Source organism: Capsicum annuum, chromosome 4 (genome assembly GCF_002878395.1).
Source record: "Capsicum annuum cultivar UCD-10X-F1 chromosome 4, UCD10Xv1.1, whole genome shotgun sequence".
NCBI classification, from domain to species: Eukaryota; Viridiplantae; Streptophyta; class Magnoliopsida; order Solanales; family Solanaceae; genus Capsicum; species Capsicum annuum.
Window position 1 is genome coordinate 192,181,199 of NC_061114.1, and position 17,030 is coordinate 192,198,228.

General features: G+C 34.3%; 1 protein-coding gene across 1 annotated transcript; it reads left to right on the top strand.

The window, feature by feature from the left end:
- The first annotated feature begins 2,151 nt into the window (after positions 1-2,151).
- On the top strand, positions 2,152-3,630 carry LOC107867621 (leucine-rich repeat receptor protein kinase EMS1). The gene has a single exon (XM_016713938.2). The coding sequence runs from the start codon at positions 2,338-2,340 to the stop codon at positions 3,475-3,477; it is 1,140 nt and encodes a 379-aa protein (XP_016569424.2). The 5' UTR covers positions 2,152-2,337; the 3' UTR covers positions 3,478-3,630.
- Positions 3,631-17,030: the final 13,400 nt, after the last annotated feature.

The following is a 17,030-nucleotide window of genomic DNA, read 5'->3' on the forward strand; positions in this document are numbered from 1 at the left end:
AATAATCAAAGTCAACTTTTCATTTTTTCATAAGAAAGTTATATTCTTTATAAATGTACTATTCTAATTCTAATAGAATTGATTGTCATGATTACGTTGGATAGGATATTTAGTCACAATTTATATACGTCAAATAAGAACAAATTTAAGAATTAAAATTTTAGCCAGTTAAAAAATCCTAGATTTCAGGATAATAATTAAATGACTATAATTAGAGACAAAGGGTGAAAAAATTATTTCGTCTATTATGATAATTTTTAATGAAGATCCACTCCTCACCCTGCACCCTGCACTTCTAGTCTTTTTTCTTACACCCCACGCCATTTCAATTCTTTTATTTTTTTTTTCTTTTAATCCTCCAACTCCAATTTCATTACACTTCATCAATTTCTTCAAGGAAGAAAAAACATATGTATAAAATAATTATGAAATTTAACAAACTATTTATAAAATTCATTATTAAGAAGAAGAATAAATTTATAACCAATTCAATCTCTCAACTTCTAACTTTTAATTCAATCTCTCAATTTCTAACTTCTTTCTTGCGGGAAAAAAGAGGAAAACTATCTATTAACGTAAATATGTTTAAACACTTAGATGTTAGAGAAATAATGGTGGCTGGAGCAAAAGAGATTAGAAGTAAAATGAAATTTGCCTTTTTATAGTTGTTTCTTCACCAATAATGTGACATTTTTATATATTTTTTTTTTCGGTGTTTGTAGGGGCGGGATGGAGAGTTAATGGGTTTGACGGAGAAGGAGAAAGAAAGAGTGGAGCGGGAAGAGGAGTGGGATTACTTTTTAAAAAAGAAAATACAGTAATTACTTACGTGACAATGATATGATACGTGTATAGTGCATTCTCTGTCGTGAGATTGAAATTATGATTTTAAGGTCATATTTAATTTAATTAAAAGGTGTTTAGGGGGTAAATAATTAACCATAAAATTAAAGTATTAAAGTAAATTTGATAGATAAATTTAATAGTGTTTAATCATTTTTCTTATATAAATATCATGTTATATTTGAAATTATATATTAAAAGTCTTATAACCACATAGATGATAGATATCACCAGACTTAAAACTATAAAGCTTTTTCCTTTCTTATTTTTCAATCCAGTTAACCAGAGTCAATTAAAATAAGAACGAAAACGAGTATTAAAAAATAGGAGAGCCAAAGTTCATCCCCTTTAACAAGTCTTCAGTCAAAGTATAGCTAGCTCATCAACCTCCTATTAAAAAATAAGAAAAACAAGTATTCCCCCATTTATGTTAACTTATTCGTTCAAAGATAGTTGTTCAATTTTAATTATTAATTTAAAAAATTAAGAGATAATTTATTATTTTATTTTTATAATTAAATATAAATTATTTTTTAACATTTAAATAATTTATAATTAATGAAATTGATATAATAAAATTATTTTTTTATTTATAATTTTTTTAAGAAGTGTGTCAAGTAAAAAGATGAACGAGCAAATGATATGCAGTGAGTAAACAAATAATTTCTTCGTCTTATAGTTTCTCCGTTTTAAATTGAGATGGCATATTAATTAAAAATAATAATTAATAACATACCTAATTTATCATAATATCCCTATTAAATAATATTTACATTGAAGAAAAAGTAATTCTTCGTCTTATAGTTTCTCCGTTTCAAATTGAGATGACATATTAATTAAGAATAATAATTAATAACATGCCTAATTTATCATAATATCCCTATTAAATGATATTTACATTGAAGAAAAAATAATTAATGCAAGGGTAAAACATGAAAAAAAATTATCTTTTCTTAATTAATGAAAAAAGATAAGTAAAATGAAAAATCAAATTAGAAAATTTGAGACGGATAATTTGAGATACAGAAAGTATTAGTTAATCACTTTCACTTTTGCAGGCTATTAAAAAAAACATAACGAATGATTTGTTTAATTTACTTTTTATGATAGTTTGTTTTGTAATCTTATAAATTTATTGATATGCTTTCGATGAGTATTAGTTATATGGGTAAAATATACAAAATTTAATTAATTTTTGATATATATATTTATTATAATTAAATAAGTAAATATATATAAAAATTAAATAAAATATATAAATTTTAGAATTCAAATGTGTAACATGCATTTACTAACTTGGTATACACGGAGTGGACTTAAATTTTAACAGCATTCTTCTCTACTGTGTTGCCTACCGTTGACCCGAAGCCCAGTCGACGCTTTCAGACAATCAAACATGTTCTCTTTCATTCAAAACCCCCAATCTTCCTCAACGGTTAATGGCTCCTCCTCTTTCTTTCTCATCAACCAAATCCAAGAAATACCTTTTTACTTATGGATCCTCCACTTCAAGCTTTTCTAGCTGCTGCATCCAGCTTCGTTGCAGTCATATTGATCTTCGCCACGCTCTATGTTTTCTGCAGAGACCCCAACAAAAGTCGTCGTATTGAACAGACTAGAAATCATCTCCCCCGGAACACCCGAGCGATAGCTAGTAGTACCAATAATCCAGAGCTTTCTGCAATCACCATTACTGAAAGTGCAACATTTGACCAATCTTTAAACCAGATCTCCATGAAGGAACTCGCTGAAGCAACTCGAGATTTCTCTCCAGAACTCATCATCGGTGACGGCAGTTTTGGGATGGTGTACAAGGCCAAACTAAGCTCCGGCATAGTCGTTGCTGTTAAGAAGCTCTCCCCTGATGCTTTTCAAGGTTTTAGGGAGTTTCGTGCTGAGATGGAAACTTTGGGTAAGATCCAACACCCCAATATAGTTAAAATGCTTGGGTATTGCTCAACTGATTGTGATCGTGTACTTATGTACGAGTTTATTGAAAAAGGCAGCCTTGATCAGTGGCTTTACGACACGTCATCCACCTCTGATATGTCGGAATCAATGCCTTGGATGCCATTAGATTGGGCAACCAGGATTAAAATTGTTAAAGGTGTAGCTGAGGGACTTGCTTATATGCATAATTTGGATACTCCAATTATTCATAGGGATATTAAAGCGAGTAATATCTTGTTAAATGCGAATTTCGAAGCTTATATTGCGGATTTTGGATTAGCGAGGAGAATTCAAGGGTCACATTTACATGTCTCCACACAAGTAGCGGGTACAATGGGGTATATGCCACCCGAGTACATTGATGGTGCACCAATGGCGAAAACTAATGGAGATGTTTATAGCTTTGGTGTGTTAATGTTTGAGATTGTCACCGCGAGGCGCCCTAATTTTCCGTTTACTGGAGAAGATGGTCGTGAAATAAGGCTTGTCAATTGGATTAGTGGTATGGTAGAGCAAGAAAGGTATATGGAAATGGTTGATGTTAATCTTTCAAGGGATGGCTTGAAAGAGAGTGAAATTGTTGAGTATTTTAGGATCGCCATGATGTGTGCTAATGAAAATTGTCACGCTAGGCCTCCCATGAAAGAAGTCGTTAAGATTCTGGACGAAATTTTAACAATTTAAAGGGTCGACATTCATTTCTTTGTAAGTATTCATAGATGAATTCTATCAAGAAAAGAGCGTTGTGTCTGTAATTTGAAGACGCCTTTTGGTTGTTCATCTCTAATGTATCAAATTCTATATATTTTAGTATAAGGTAATATGAGTTATTTTAAATTTGTACTTGGTAGTTTATAAATTGTAAAAAGTAGGGCAAATTGTTTCTTTTTAAATGATTAATGGGATTGGTTAAATGGGAGAAACATTTTCTGAGAACCTGTCCAGAATGTCATCTTGGACATTATGTAAATATTTCAAGTACAATTGCATATAAAATTGCACCAATTAAGATTCTTCTGTCCTAATCTAAGCAAAGCCTGTGCCTATACCTCAATATCCTTCAATTCTGCCTTATCATGCCTTCCCATTTCATCCCGTTTAAGCACTTGCATAGTTGCATTAATCCAATTTTGTATCATATTCTATTCTCTGTGTTTTCCACTCTATGGTCTTTTGCCTATATCTTATCTGGTGTCTAGAAATACTCGATACTTATGCTGGTGGAGATAATATGTACTTGACATATTAGTTAAGGTGTGCTCAAGTTGGTCCAAATACCAACTGCACCTTGATTTGTTCTTTCCGCAAGAATGGCGTTTGAGTAGAGGCATACCGTATACGATCATTATTAACAGCTGAGGTACATTCAAATTGTCCAGTCAAGATACTCTTATTATTAAAAAAAAAACAAATGTAAATGGAAAAATCCCTTTGATTTGTCCTTTTCTGCAATAATGACATATGAGTAGAGGCATATGGGGCTGTTCTTGACATCGTGCTTGGGAATCAAATCAAGTAGATGGGATAATTGGGTACTTAGGTTGTTGAGAAGTTGGCGTGTTTCTGACTGAATATGGCCATGCTGCATCATGATTCATGGCAAGAAGGTTCGGACTAGCAATTGTTTGACCTGTTTTTGCATCACATGGCTTTGAGCTGTCAAATCTAATACTTACGCGGTTACTCTGGTTCATTTTACTTGTCATGCTTGCTAAAAATAAACTAATCTAAAATTATTTTCATTTTCGAAATTAAAATATAAACATGAGTAAATCCAAAGTCATCTTTTCTAAAAATTGCTCTCAAGCCAATATCAATAATCAGGCCTCTCTGCTCACAATCCAATCTAGGGATGCCTTTGGTAAATACCTAGGCTTTCCTATTTTCCATGAAGCTTCCAATAATGGTGATTTCCAATTTATTCGGGATAACATGAACTCCAAATTAGCTGGGTGGAAAGCCAAATTCATCAATACAACCGGTAGAACTACCCTTGCTAGAGCCTCCCTCAACAACATTCCTAATCATGTAATGCAATACATTAATCTTCCTAGGAAAATCCTCAAGAGGATTGACAGAGACCAAAGGAACTTTATATGGGGCACACTGATGTTAAGGAAAAAAAGCACTTGGTGAGTTAAGAGGTTGTCAGTATGCCTAAGAACCTAGGAGGCATAGGGATCCAAAGAGTTGATATTAAAAAACAAACTATGCACAATGTTCTAACTTGGAGAACCATAAAACATCTTGACTCCCTTTGGTCTAGAACCCTCACTATGAAGAACACTAATAATGGAACTAGCCCTAAGCACATTGTGTTCAGAACCTGAAAAGTTGTCTCTAGAGGTCTTGAAATTTGTAATGTTGCTTGCCTCTCCCTAAGGGAGACAAAATGAGTTTTTGAAGTGATAAATGAATACCTAACTTTGAACCCCTTAGAAGCATCATCTAGGGTCCCCTGCCAACCAATCACCAACATACTAAAGTCTCAAACATCTGGTGTAATGGGCCTTGGAATGACCTTTTAACTAAGTACACTAATCTCATCCCCTCTCTATTCTTCGTCAAAACCATGACAATTAGGAGAGTTTATGAAAAGAGCTTCACAATAAACCTTTTGACAATTTCATCAACCTGGATGTCCTTATTGCTTTTTGTGTGTGGCATATATGAAGATGTAGAAATAAAAACCTTTTCAATAATAGTAATAACCCCTCCTCTTTTGGAAAATCTTATGATGATGCCATTAAATATACTCAACTTTTTAAGAATCAAGCCAATACCAATTACCCCCTCACTACTATCACTGTCGAATGGGAGCTCCCCAACTCCATTTTTACAAATTAAACATAGATGACTCATGCTTGGGAACTCCAGGAATAAGAGGTAATGGAAGGGTTAGCAGAAATAGAAGAGTGGAGTGGATCCTAGTTAGGTTATACTTATGCTTAGAAATATTAACTTACATTGTGAGTCTATTATTGATACTTGCAGGTCTGTGCTGAGAAAAATATGGAGTCCATCAGTGGTTCACTACTTTAGAGAACAAAACTCTGTAGCAGATACTATGGCAAAACATGGAGCAACAAGGATAGACTTTTGGCAACACCAACATTTTGACAGTTCCTCCCATGTATACCCTAAATCATGTATGAACAGATATTCTAGGAGCTACTCAAGTTAGAAACTTAAATACTGTCCTAGTTCTGAGGATGCAAACTCTTTCTTTTTGGAGCCTGGATAACAGTTGGTTCTGTAACTGTAGTAAGTCTCTAAGACAAACTTTACTTTTTTGTCAAATATATATTTTCAATTTACCAACACTATAAAAAGGGTCAAATTGTTGGGGTTTATTTGCGGGGGGTGGGGGGGTTATTTTAACTTCTGTAAAATTATATAAAATGCGGGGCTTAAAAATCTGTCGCTAAACTTTATAAATTTTAAGAGGGAAATGTTTGGCCAATTATAAATTTAAGCAATAAGACAAGAAAAAATAGCACTTAAATTTCCCTTTTTTTTTTAATTGGCCAAACATTTTCCTCTTGTTGGTGCTGAAATTTTTTTTTTTTTTAATTTCCCCAAAATTAAACCCCTAAATCGACCTCCTCTCTCTCATTTTTTCCCATAACCACCAAATCAATTGTTGGTGTTGGTGCTGACTGGCTTCTGCTTGTTATTGTATGCAATTCCCTCTTGTTTCTGCTCTTTGTCTTGTTTCTGATTTGAGCACATACTGAAAATTGGGGCCAATCGATTTCTGGTTAGTTTCTCTTAAAGATGACTGCAAAAGAAATTATATAGTTATCAATAGTCTACACTTGTAAATTTTTTGTGTGTAGCTGGCTTGAGGAGGAAGAGAACAATAAGCTTCCAATCCCATTCTTTTACTCAAAAGGTGCTTTGTTTTTTATTATGCATTTTGTTTGAGGATGTTTTTTGTAGCTTAAAGGGCTTTTAACCTACTGCTTTGTTGAACCTTTAAAGGATTGTGGTTTTATCAGATGCATTTCTTTATTTTCTGTATCCTTACAGAGTGTTTAGAAAATTTAATTGCATAAGTTTTAGAATGTCTTCATTTTGATTTTCTTGTACAACGGAACATTGAGTATGCGGTACTGCCCATATCTAGTATTGTCTTGCTTTGACTTAATTTTTTTTTTTGGTTGATAAATTTTAACTTACTATTTGATTTAATCTACTATTTTTTAGCAGATTGCCTTACCTTGATTTTTGAAGCATTGCCTGATTATTTTCCCCGTCGTATAGCAGAGGCCTATTATTATAAGAAACAACATCCATTCTTGAATGGGTAATCTTTGGCCTCATCCTTAAAGGACATTATGCAGACAGATTATATGATGTCAACAACATTCCCATGAATACATAAATGAGAGCATTAACAACAACAAAGTAATGTTAAGAAGAGAACAATAGACATATCTAGAGGAAAGAACATTAATGACAATAAAATAGTGCGATAATCGAAGTACAAAAACACAGGTGATAACCTAAACCAAAGAACAAAAAACAATGAGAATAGTGATAATACCAACGGTAAGAAAAGTCCAAGTACAAACACCAAGCCTATCCCGTAGGAAAGCGAGAGAACACTCTACTACCAATTATCCTTTTACCCTAATTCGCGATCTCCAAATTCTTCTATTTAAGGTTATGTCTTCAGTAATATCAAGATGCACCATATTCTGTCTCATTAGATACCTTTGAAGTGCTTTGTTTTTTGATATAGGTTATGGATCTTCTGGAAAATATGAAAAACCTACAAGAGCTATGGCTCGATCGCAATCGTATTCGAACAGTTAATTTGTGCGGTTTGAAATACATTAAAAAGATTAGCCTGCAGAGCAATCGTTTGACTTCTATGATGGGATTTCAGGTCCTGATACCCAATAGTTGTGCTTTGTTCATTGTAGACGATTTCATTTCAAGAGTGAGTTATTTTGTTGTTTTCAATCTGCAGGGATGTGTTTCCCTTGAAGAATTAAACTTGAGCCATAGGTATTATGAAAATGGAAGGTTTGCCTACCTTGGTAAACCTGCGGGTCTAGGATGTATTAGCAAATAAGCTTACAAAAATTAATGACATCAAGAACTTGACAAAGTATGAAAGCTGTCCCAGCAGTTCCAAATATGTGGATTACTCATTTTATGCTAGGAATTGTCATCGTCTTCATGTTCACTTTTTGGTTCGTATTGCAGATTAGAAGATTTGTGGCTTAATGAAAACAATATAGCATTACTAGAAGGATTGGCAGAAGCTATTGCTGGTGCTAGAGAGCAGCTAACAACTATTTACCTTGAGCGAAATCCCTGTGTAACTATCTTTAAGCCTTAGCACATACTTATAGTATAAACTGACATCAATTGTCTTGATCTTTTTTTTTTGGTTGTATATTTGCTTGTATTTAGTCTCTCTACCTCCCTGAGGTAGTGGTAAGGTTTGCATTCACTTTAGCTTCCCCCGACCTCACTTTTAGGATTTTACTGGGTATGTTGTTGTTGTATATTTGCTTGTACTCGAACTTGAAGTTTCTGTTGGATTCAAAGTATATGAAAAAGTGTGAATGAAAAAATGGAGGAAAAATGGTGGAGAAGGGAAACACCAATTTAGAAAGTGTACCCCCAAATTAGAAAGTTCACTCTTTCTCCCACATTGGTGGAAGAAGAGAAATTGTGAGTGTTTAAAATAAGGAACACTTACTCCACATGGTAAGTGAGGCAAAAAATAAGAGATGCATCGCACCGTCGTCGTCGTCGTCACTCGCTTGGCTTCAGATTTGGATTTGGAAAATGATCGATCGATGAGATATATTTTTTTGGATAAAGTTTATTTGCCAGAAATTCAGAAATTCAGTTCGAAAATACCAAAGGAAAAAACACAACTTTTTTCTGTGTTTTGATACTCCATTTATATGCATGCATGCATATTCCAAAATAGTTTTTCGAAATAGTGTAGTGCTGAAATGAAGGGATGCAACCCTTCAACGAAATGACACACTGATTCATGAAATGGTATGCCTGTTCGAAAAAGACACATTCTTTGGACAAACAGACATGACTTTTTCAGAAAGGTCACCCCTTTTAAGTGAACCATTGCCACTTTTCAAAAGAGGCATATGTTGGCTATATAAACCTGTTTTCATCCACAGGTTTAGGTACGAATTTTCTGAAATACAAACTCTATTCTTGTCTTGAAAAACTTTCTGTGTGATCTATCAAACCGTTGAGTGAGTTCGCTAAATCCAACAATTTGAGGTGCCGTTATTGTTCGAATTGAAGGCCATTTTATCCTGGGAGGAAGATTCCAAAACCTCGAGTACATTAAGGGAAATTATTCCTTAAGGACACTCCGTGAATTTGGAGGACTTGGTCTTAAATTCTGTTTCATCTCTTTTATGAATCTTAACACACTTCTTAGATAGATTATTTGTAATCTAGTGTTGAAGGTGTTACAGAACTTCATAAGTGTTCTTATATTGGACTTGAACTAGTGTTGAAGTTTGTGTTTCTTATATACAGATTCTTGTACCCGAATACATTAAAAATATCAATCTTAAGAAATAACTTGCAGAATCTGTATTGCTTGTTTTTAGAGATTAAAGCTTTAAGCTTTCTACTCCGTTTGAACTTAACTAGTGATTCGAAGATATAAAATCTTCATCACAAGTTAAAGATCACTCGGTTGATGATTGAAAGTCATAAAAACTCCATCGTTAACTAGACGCAAGAAGAAGAGATTAAAGTTGCTTAACTTTATAAGTAGTATTCTGAAAATACTAAATTTTATTATCTTGTAGTGACATAAAAAATGACTAATGAAAGTCAAATGCAAGATGCGGCTACGACTGTGGGGGAATCTAGTATTGCCTCAACAAGTCGAGCAAATGCTCCGCAACCAATGGCACCTACGGAGAAGCCCGAAAAATTTGCGGGCATTGACTTTAAGCGATGGCAACAGAAGATGTTTTCCTACCTCACAACACTATGTCTTCAAAGGTTCACTGTTGAGGATGCTCCTGAGGTGTTCGAGGGAACCTCGAACAATAATTGTAGAGGCTTGGAAACACTCGGATTTCCTTTGCAGGAATTATATCTTGACTGGTCTCCAAGACGACCTCTAAAATATTTATATTGGAACTAAGACATCGAAGAAATTGTGGGCGGCACTAGAATGAAAATACAAGACAGAGGATGCGGGAATTAAGAAATTATTCGTTGCAAGGTTCTTAGACTTTAAAATGATAGATAGCAAATCAGTTGTCACTCAAGTGCAGGAATTGCAAGTAATCATCCACGATCTCCTAGCGGAAGGTATATCTTTGAAAAATACCTTAGTTGAACAATTGAAAATGTTCTTATTACTTACATAAACTGTTTTGTAGGTTTGATTGTGAATGATGTATTTCAAGTAGCAGCGATAATTGAGAAGCTACCACCTATGTGGAAAGACTTCAAAAACTACTTGAAGCACAAATGCTAGGAGATGACTGTCGAAGATATAGTTGTCCGACTACATATTGAAGAGGATAACAAAGTTGCCGAGAGAAGGTCAAAAGGGAATTTTACAATTAATGGAGAACATATTATAGAAGATGACCAAAACAATTCTAAGAAAACGAAGAAAGTTGAACATGGAAGCAATCAAACCAAGAAGAAATTCAAGGGAAACTGCTTCAACTGTGGCAAGATTAGCCACAAGTAGACGGATTGTCGTGCCCCTAAGAAAGGCAAGAAAAAAGATCAAGCAAATATGATTGAGTCCAACAAAGAATGTGATGATCTGTGTGCTATGATTTCAGAATGCAACTTGGTGGGGAATCCTCATGAATGGTGGATGGATTCTGGTGCCACCCGCCATGTTTGTGCCAAAAAAGAGTTGTTTTTGTCATTCGCTCCGGCTCAAGTAAAAGAAATAATCTACATGACTAACTTCGCTACTGCTAAGGTAGAAGGAACAGGAAAAGTGGGCTCGAAAATGACTTCAGGAAAGGTCTTGACACTTAACAATGTCTTGTATGTTCCGAAATTACGTAGGAACTTGATTTCTATTTCACTTTTATACAAGATCAGATTCAAATGTGTAATCGTTTCTGGAAAAATTGTAATTAGCAAAGGAGAAGTGTATGTAGGAAAAGGCTATCTCACCAAGGGCCTTTATAAGATGAATGTAATGAATGTTGAAATAAATAAAAGTTTAAATTCTTCTTACTTGCTTGAGTTTTATAATTTATGGCATAAATGTTTAGGCCATGTTAATTACAAAATGTTATAAAAATTGATTAACTGAAAAGTTTTGCCAAACTTTGAGTGCAATAAATCAAAGTGTCAAACGTGTGTGAAATCAAAGTATGCAAAACATCCTTATAAGTCTGTTGAAAGGAATTCCAATCCTTTAGACTTAGTACACACTGATATTTGTGATATGAAGTCAACACCATCACGTGGTGGGAAAGAAAGATACAATCAATTCCTTATGAAAAATGGAAAGAAAGGAAACCCAACTTGAAATATTTCAAAGTGTGGGGTGTCTAGCAAAGGTCCGAGTTCCTATGCCTAAAAGGGTTAAGATAGGACCTAAGACTGTGGACTGCGTGTTCACAGGATATTCTAAAAGAAGTAAAGCATGTCGTTTTTGGTTCATAAATCCGAACATCCGGATATAAATGAAAATACGGTAATTAAATCAGATAATACTGAATTATTTAAAAATATTTACCTGTATAAAACTAGACATGAACAGTCTAGTGGAGGGTCTAAACGACCTCGAGATGAACCAAGTGAGAATGTACATAATAAAGAAAATCCAAAACGTAGTACATATCAAAGAACGTCAACTTTGTTTGGTTTAGATTTTGTAACATTTCTCTTAGAAAATGAGCCTCAAATATTTAAAGAAGCGATGTCGTCTTCTGACTCATCCTTTTGGAAAGAGGCAGTCAATAGTAAGATTGATTCAATCTTAAGCAACCATATATGGGAATTGGTTGATCTTTCTCCAGGAAATAAACCTTTAGGTTCTAAATAGATCTTCAAAATGAAAATGAAAGCAGATGGTACTATTGACAAATATAAGGCAAGACTTGTAGTAAAAGGTTCAAACAAAAAGAAGGCCTTGATTACTTTGATACATAGTCGCCAGTAACAAGGATAACATCGATTTGAATATTAATTGTCTTGGCGGCGGTATATGATCTTGAAATCCATCAAATGGATGTGAAAACCGCATTCCTAAATAGAGAATTGGAGAAAGAAATTTACATGAAATAGCCTGAAGGTTTTGTGGTTCCACAAAAGGAGAATAAGGTGTGTAAACTTGTTAAGTCATTGTATGGACTAAAGCAAGCACCTAAATAATGGCATGCGAAGTTTGACCAAACCATGTTGGCAAACAGGTTCAAGATAAATGAATGTGATAAATATGTTTATATTAAAGACACTCCAAATCACTAAGTCATTGTTTTTTTATATGTGGATGATATGTGAATTATCAGTAGAGACATTTCTGACATAAATGCTACAAAACGAATGCTCGAGAGTAAGTCCGATATGAAAGACCTTGGAGTTGCGGATGTGATCTTAGGAATAAGAATCCATAGAACTCCACAAGGGTTGGCATTGTCACAGTCTCATTATATCAAAAATGTACTTGAAAATTTCAAGTATATATAATTTGGTATTGCCAAGACTCCATTGGATGTGAGCTTTGCACTTTGAAATAAAGAAGGTGAAAGTGACTCACAATTGGAGTATGCAAGAGTATTGGGATGTTTAATGTATATAATGAACTGTACACGACCAGACATAGCATGCGCTATTAGTAAATTGAGTCAGTACACGAGTAATCCTAACAGAACTCATTGGATGACAATGAAAAGAGTTTTGGGGTATCTTAAATACATTCAAGACTATGCTTGCATTATAATAAATATCCCACGGTACTCGAAGGATATAGTGATACAAATTGGATCACCAGATCAAACGAAGTAAAATCCACAAGTAGATATGTATTTACTATTAGTGGAGGAGCAGTCTCTTGGAAATCATCCAAACTGTATTACTCGCTCTACAATGGAATCTTAATTTATCGCATTGGATAAAGCCAGTGAAGAAGCAGAATGGCTCCGGAATTTCTTGGTAGATATTTCTTATTGGCCCAAACCAGTGGCATCAGTATGTATACACTGTGATATATAAACGACAATAGGTAGGGCAGGGAGCATGATGTACAATGGTAAATCTCGTCACATACGATGGACACATAATACCATTAGAGAACTACTCTTTGGTGAAATTATCACTGTTGACTATGTAAAGTCAAAGGATAATGTGTCGGACCTACTTACAAAAGGCCTATCTAGAGAAGGAGTGGAAAGGACATCCAAGGGAATGGGTTTAAGGCCTAGGACAAGTCAGCATGGCGGTAACTCTACCTAGAAGATTGGAGATCCCAAGAGCTAGGTTTAAGGAGATCAAACAAAGTTGTGTCTGACAGATTCAACATTGTCGATTACCTAATCCATTCTCATGATGTAAACAATGTTCAGTAAATAAGGATAAGACTTAAGGTGAAAAGTCTTTTAATGATTATATAAATTTGGCAGATTTGACCAAATAATTTAATCTATAGTATTGAATGTTTAGAAACCACCTATGTGAGGGCGAAGTGGAATCCGCTTCAAGGAGAATGTTAGTAAAGGCCTATTCTCTAAGCTCTCATGAAACAAGGACGTGTTCATGGCTAAAAAGAACAAAATTGTGAAACCATAAATGGTAAAAGGTTGATTGTGTGACATATGTTATCTAGATGTATACTAAAGCTCGACGATTCAAAGATATCAAATCTACCGATTGACCGAGTGCATCCGATGCATGTTCACTACGAAAAGTTCAAAGGGAAACCCACTTATCCGGATGCAATCAGTCTTTGCCTCATGATCACATACTTGTCTGTAAAAATTTTATGAAAAATAGCCATTTCCCATTCATGTGGGGGGATTGTAGGGTTCAAAGTATATGAAAAAGTATGAATGAAAAAATGGAGAAAAAATGGTGGAGAAGGGAGACACCAATTTAGAAAGTGTACTTCTAAATTGGAAAGTTTACTCTTTATCCCACATTGGTGGAAGAAGAATTTGTGAGTGTTTAAAATAAGGAACACTTTCTCCACATGGTAAGTGAGGCAAGAAATAAGAGATGCCTCGCGCCGTCATTGTCGTCGCTTGCTCGACTTCAGCTTCGGATTTGGATTTGTCAAATGATCGAACGATGAGATCTATCTTTTTGGACAAAGTTTATTTGACAAAAATTCTAAAATTCAGCTTGAAAATACCAAAGGAAAAAATGTAACTTTTTTCTGTGTTTTGATACTCCATTTATATGCATGCATGCAGATTCCAAAATAATGTTTCAAAATAGTGCAATGCTAAAACGAAGGGATGCAAGCCTTCAACGAAATGACACACTGATTATCCTGGGAGGAAGATTCCAAAACCTCGGGTACAGTGAAGGGAATTATTCCTTAAGGACACTCCATGAATTCGGAGGACTTGGTCTTAAATTTTGTTTCATCTCTTTTCTGAATCTTAGCACTCTTCTTAGATAGATTATTCGTTATCTAGCGTTTAAGGTGTTACAAAACTTCATAATTGTTTTTGTCTTGGACTTGAACTAGTATTAAAGTTTGTGTTTCTTATATATAGATTTTTGTACCCGAATACATAAAAGATAACAGTTTCTTCTCCAGATCCTTAGATTCTCTCTTCCTTCGTCTAGAACTTCTTTTTAGCATTTTCTGGTTTATGCATCCCTTCTCTCAAAATGGGTCTTAGTCCCTCTTTCAACTAGTGATTTTGCTCTTTCATAAGATTCTGTACAAACTTTGTCTCTTGTTCTAGAGTTTGTATTGCTTGACAGGTGATAACGTTGTGATATAGAGTGGGGACACACATGTGGGATCTGAAATATTTTAACTTTCTTTCAATTTAGAACCGGATGAAAGGGATGATGATGCACGGGCTAACTACTAGGGATCACCTATTTTCAATTCTATTTGATGGTTGTATTACATTTTAAGCCACGTCTGGTTGCTCTATGCAATTCTGTTTGGTGGAGATTTATGGTAAACTGGTACCTTGTAATATTTTATTGGTGGCGATGAGTTGTAGTATTTAGGATTTGGCGACTTATAGTAGTGCTTTGAAGGAGTTGGTGACTTGTAGTAGTGCTTTGAAGGAGCAGGCGCCTTGTAATACTTTATAGGTGAGGGCAATATGTAATATTTTACTGGTGACTTGTAATAGTTGTGCTTAGAAGGTATAATTACTTTGTAGTATTTATGTGATGGAGAATATTCAACAGTTTTTTTGTAGTAAGGGGTGGGTACATGATACTTGTATGGAGATGGTAATTTGTAGTACTTCTTAGAGCTGTAAGAAGGTGTGGGAGAAGTATAACTGTAAGAGCTTAATCTGGAACTAAATCTAACTGTATTTGTTTTGGCTTTCTTATGGTGTAAATATATCTATTAGTCGCTTAAAATTTGACCTTTTTATGTAGTTTATATATGTACAATCCTATATAATTATGAATATTTTTGAATGTCTAGCAGCCAGTAGGTTTAAAGCGAACTGAGTGTTAAAGTACCTGTGCAAATAATACACCAATTTGGTAAAGGTGATTGAAGGCAATATCACTTACAAGGTAGATATTGTTACCCGATAACAGAGTTGATACTAGTAATGCTTTTCAAAGCTCACAGGTGGTATCTTAAAAAGTATTCAACACGAGGAATGTCATCACCTATTTTAGGACTACTCTAACAAAATATTATTATATAAGGAAAAAAGTGCCAAGATTTATTAGAATTTAAAGTGTAAATCTCAGGCTTTAATTGAGAGAAGTCTAGTGCACTCAAATTTTTGTTATACGTGGGGTCTGATTTCACAATGTGCTTTATAATTCTAGTAGCAGGACTTGTAGCTTCTAAGGGAATACACACACACGTAGTTCATGTTCTGCTGCTATTTTTTTTATTTCTGCTTTCCCTACTGATTAGTTTTGCTGTCATCTTTTTCTACTTGATCCTAGTCTCTTACCTACTAGAATGAGAAATTATTTGATATTCTACCGGTTTAACACTGTACAGAAAATGTAAGTATTTACTAGTCATTTTATAGTAAACCATGTGATTATTTGACTTATTAAAGTTTTCCTAACCCAAAAGGCCTCTATTCTTAGGAGAGAAAATTGACTGGCTAGTTATCTAACTTAAACTATAGTATTTATTTTCCTAGTGTTTGACCATTTTCCTTTAAGTAATTTTGTTATGATCTTTGGTTAGTTATTCCTTGTTTATTAGTACAACTAGTTTTACACCTCTTCTGTTTATTAGTATGAAAATTGTCCCAGGCAAGTTTTTCTTTAATCTGGGTTTCCTCTTACTTTTTCTTTTCTACTTGAGTTGGGAGGCGGGTTGAGCCAAAAGTGATTCATTAAACATAAAGGATCATCTTCTTTGTATTTTTGTGGATGGAAACTTAGTTGAATACTCTTATGATGCTCTCATCCAAATTTATGCAGAAAATTCTATTTAGAAGTTTTTACTTTTCCAATTTTTGATTGCTTGACATTCATTGCTGCCTGCAATATTTCTTGCAGTTGATCGCAATCATATTTTGGATAATGTCAATGTGTCCATGCCAATTTGGTAAGTGTACTTCTGCTGCAAACTTTGAGTTTTTGAGGGTTTGAGTCTAATTATTGTTCTGTAGAGAGCCATCTGGATATGGTTTGGGATGAGAAACACCATTACGTCCTCCGAGAACTCCACTTCATCCATGCATGACACCTATGAGAGATCCTGGAGGTCCATCTTTCTGCTGTTTTATTGCTGTGGTGTTCCTTTCTTTGTATTTTTTTCAGTTGTGCTTGACTTAGCTTTAATGGTCATTTTCCTCTATAGCAACACCTATCCATGATGGCATAAGGACATGATGCATGATAGAGCATGGAAGTCTACCTAGGTATGTTGTATTATCACTCTGGAGAAAACAAGCCAAATGACATAGGTTATGAAAATAGAAGTGAAGGCCATGTATCCTGCCTAGTTCTTATTCTACTCGGAAATAATGAATTATGGATATCATCCTAAAATAAAAGAAAAAGAGCTATATCATCACTTAAAGTGTGATATTCATGTCACTTATATGATTTAGACTTTA

What these genes read in the sequence shown, in the direction of transcription:
- LOC107867621 (XM_016713938.2), top strand. Translation starts at nt 2,338, where the DNA reads ATGGATCCTCCACTTCAAGCTTTTCTAGCTGCTGCATCCAGCTTCGTT.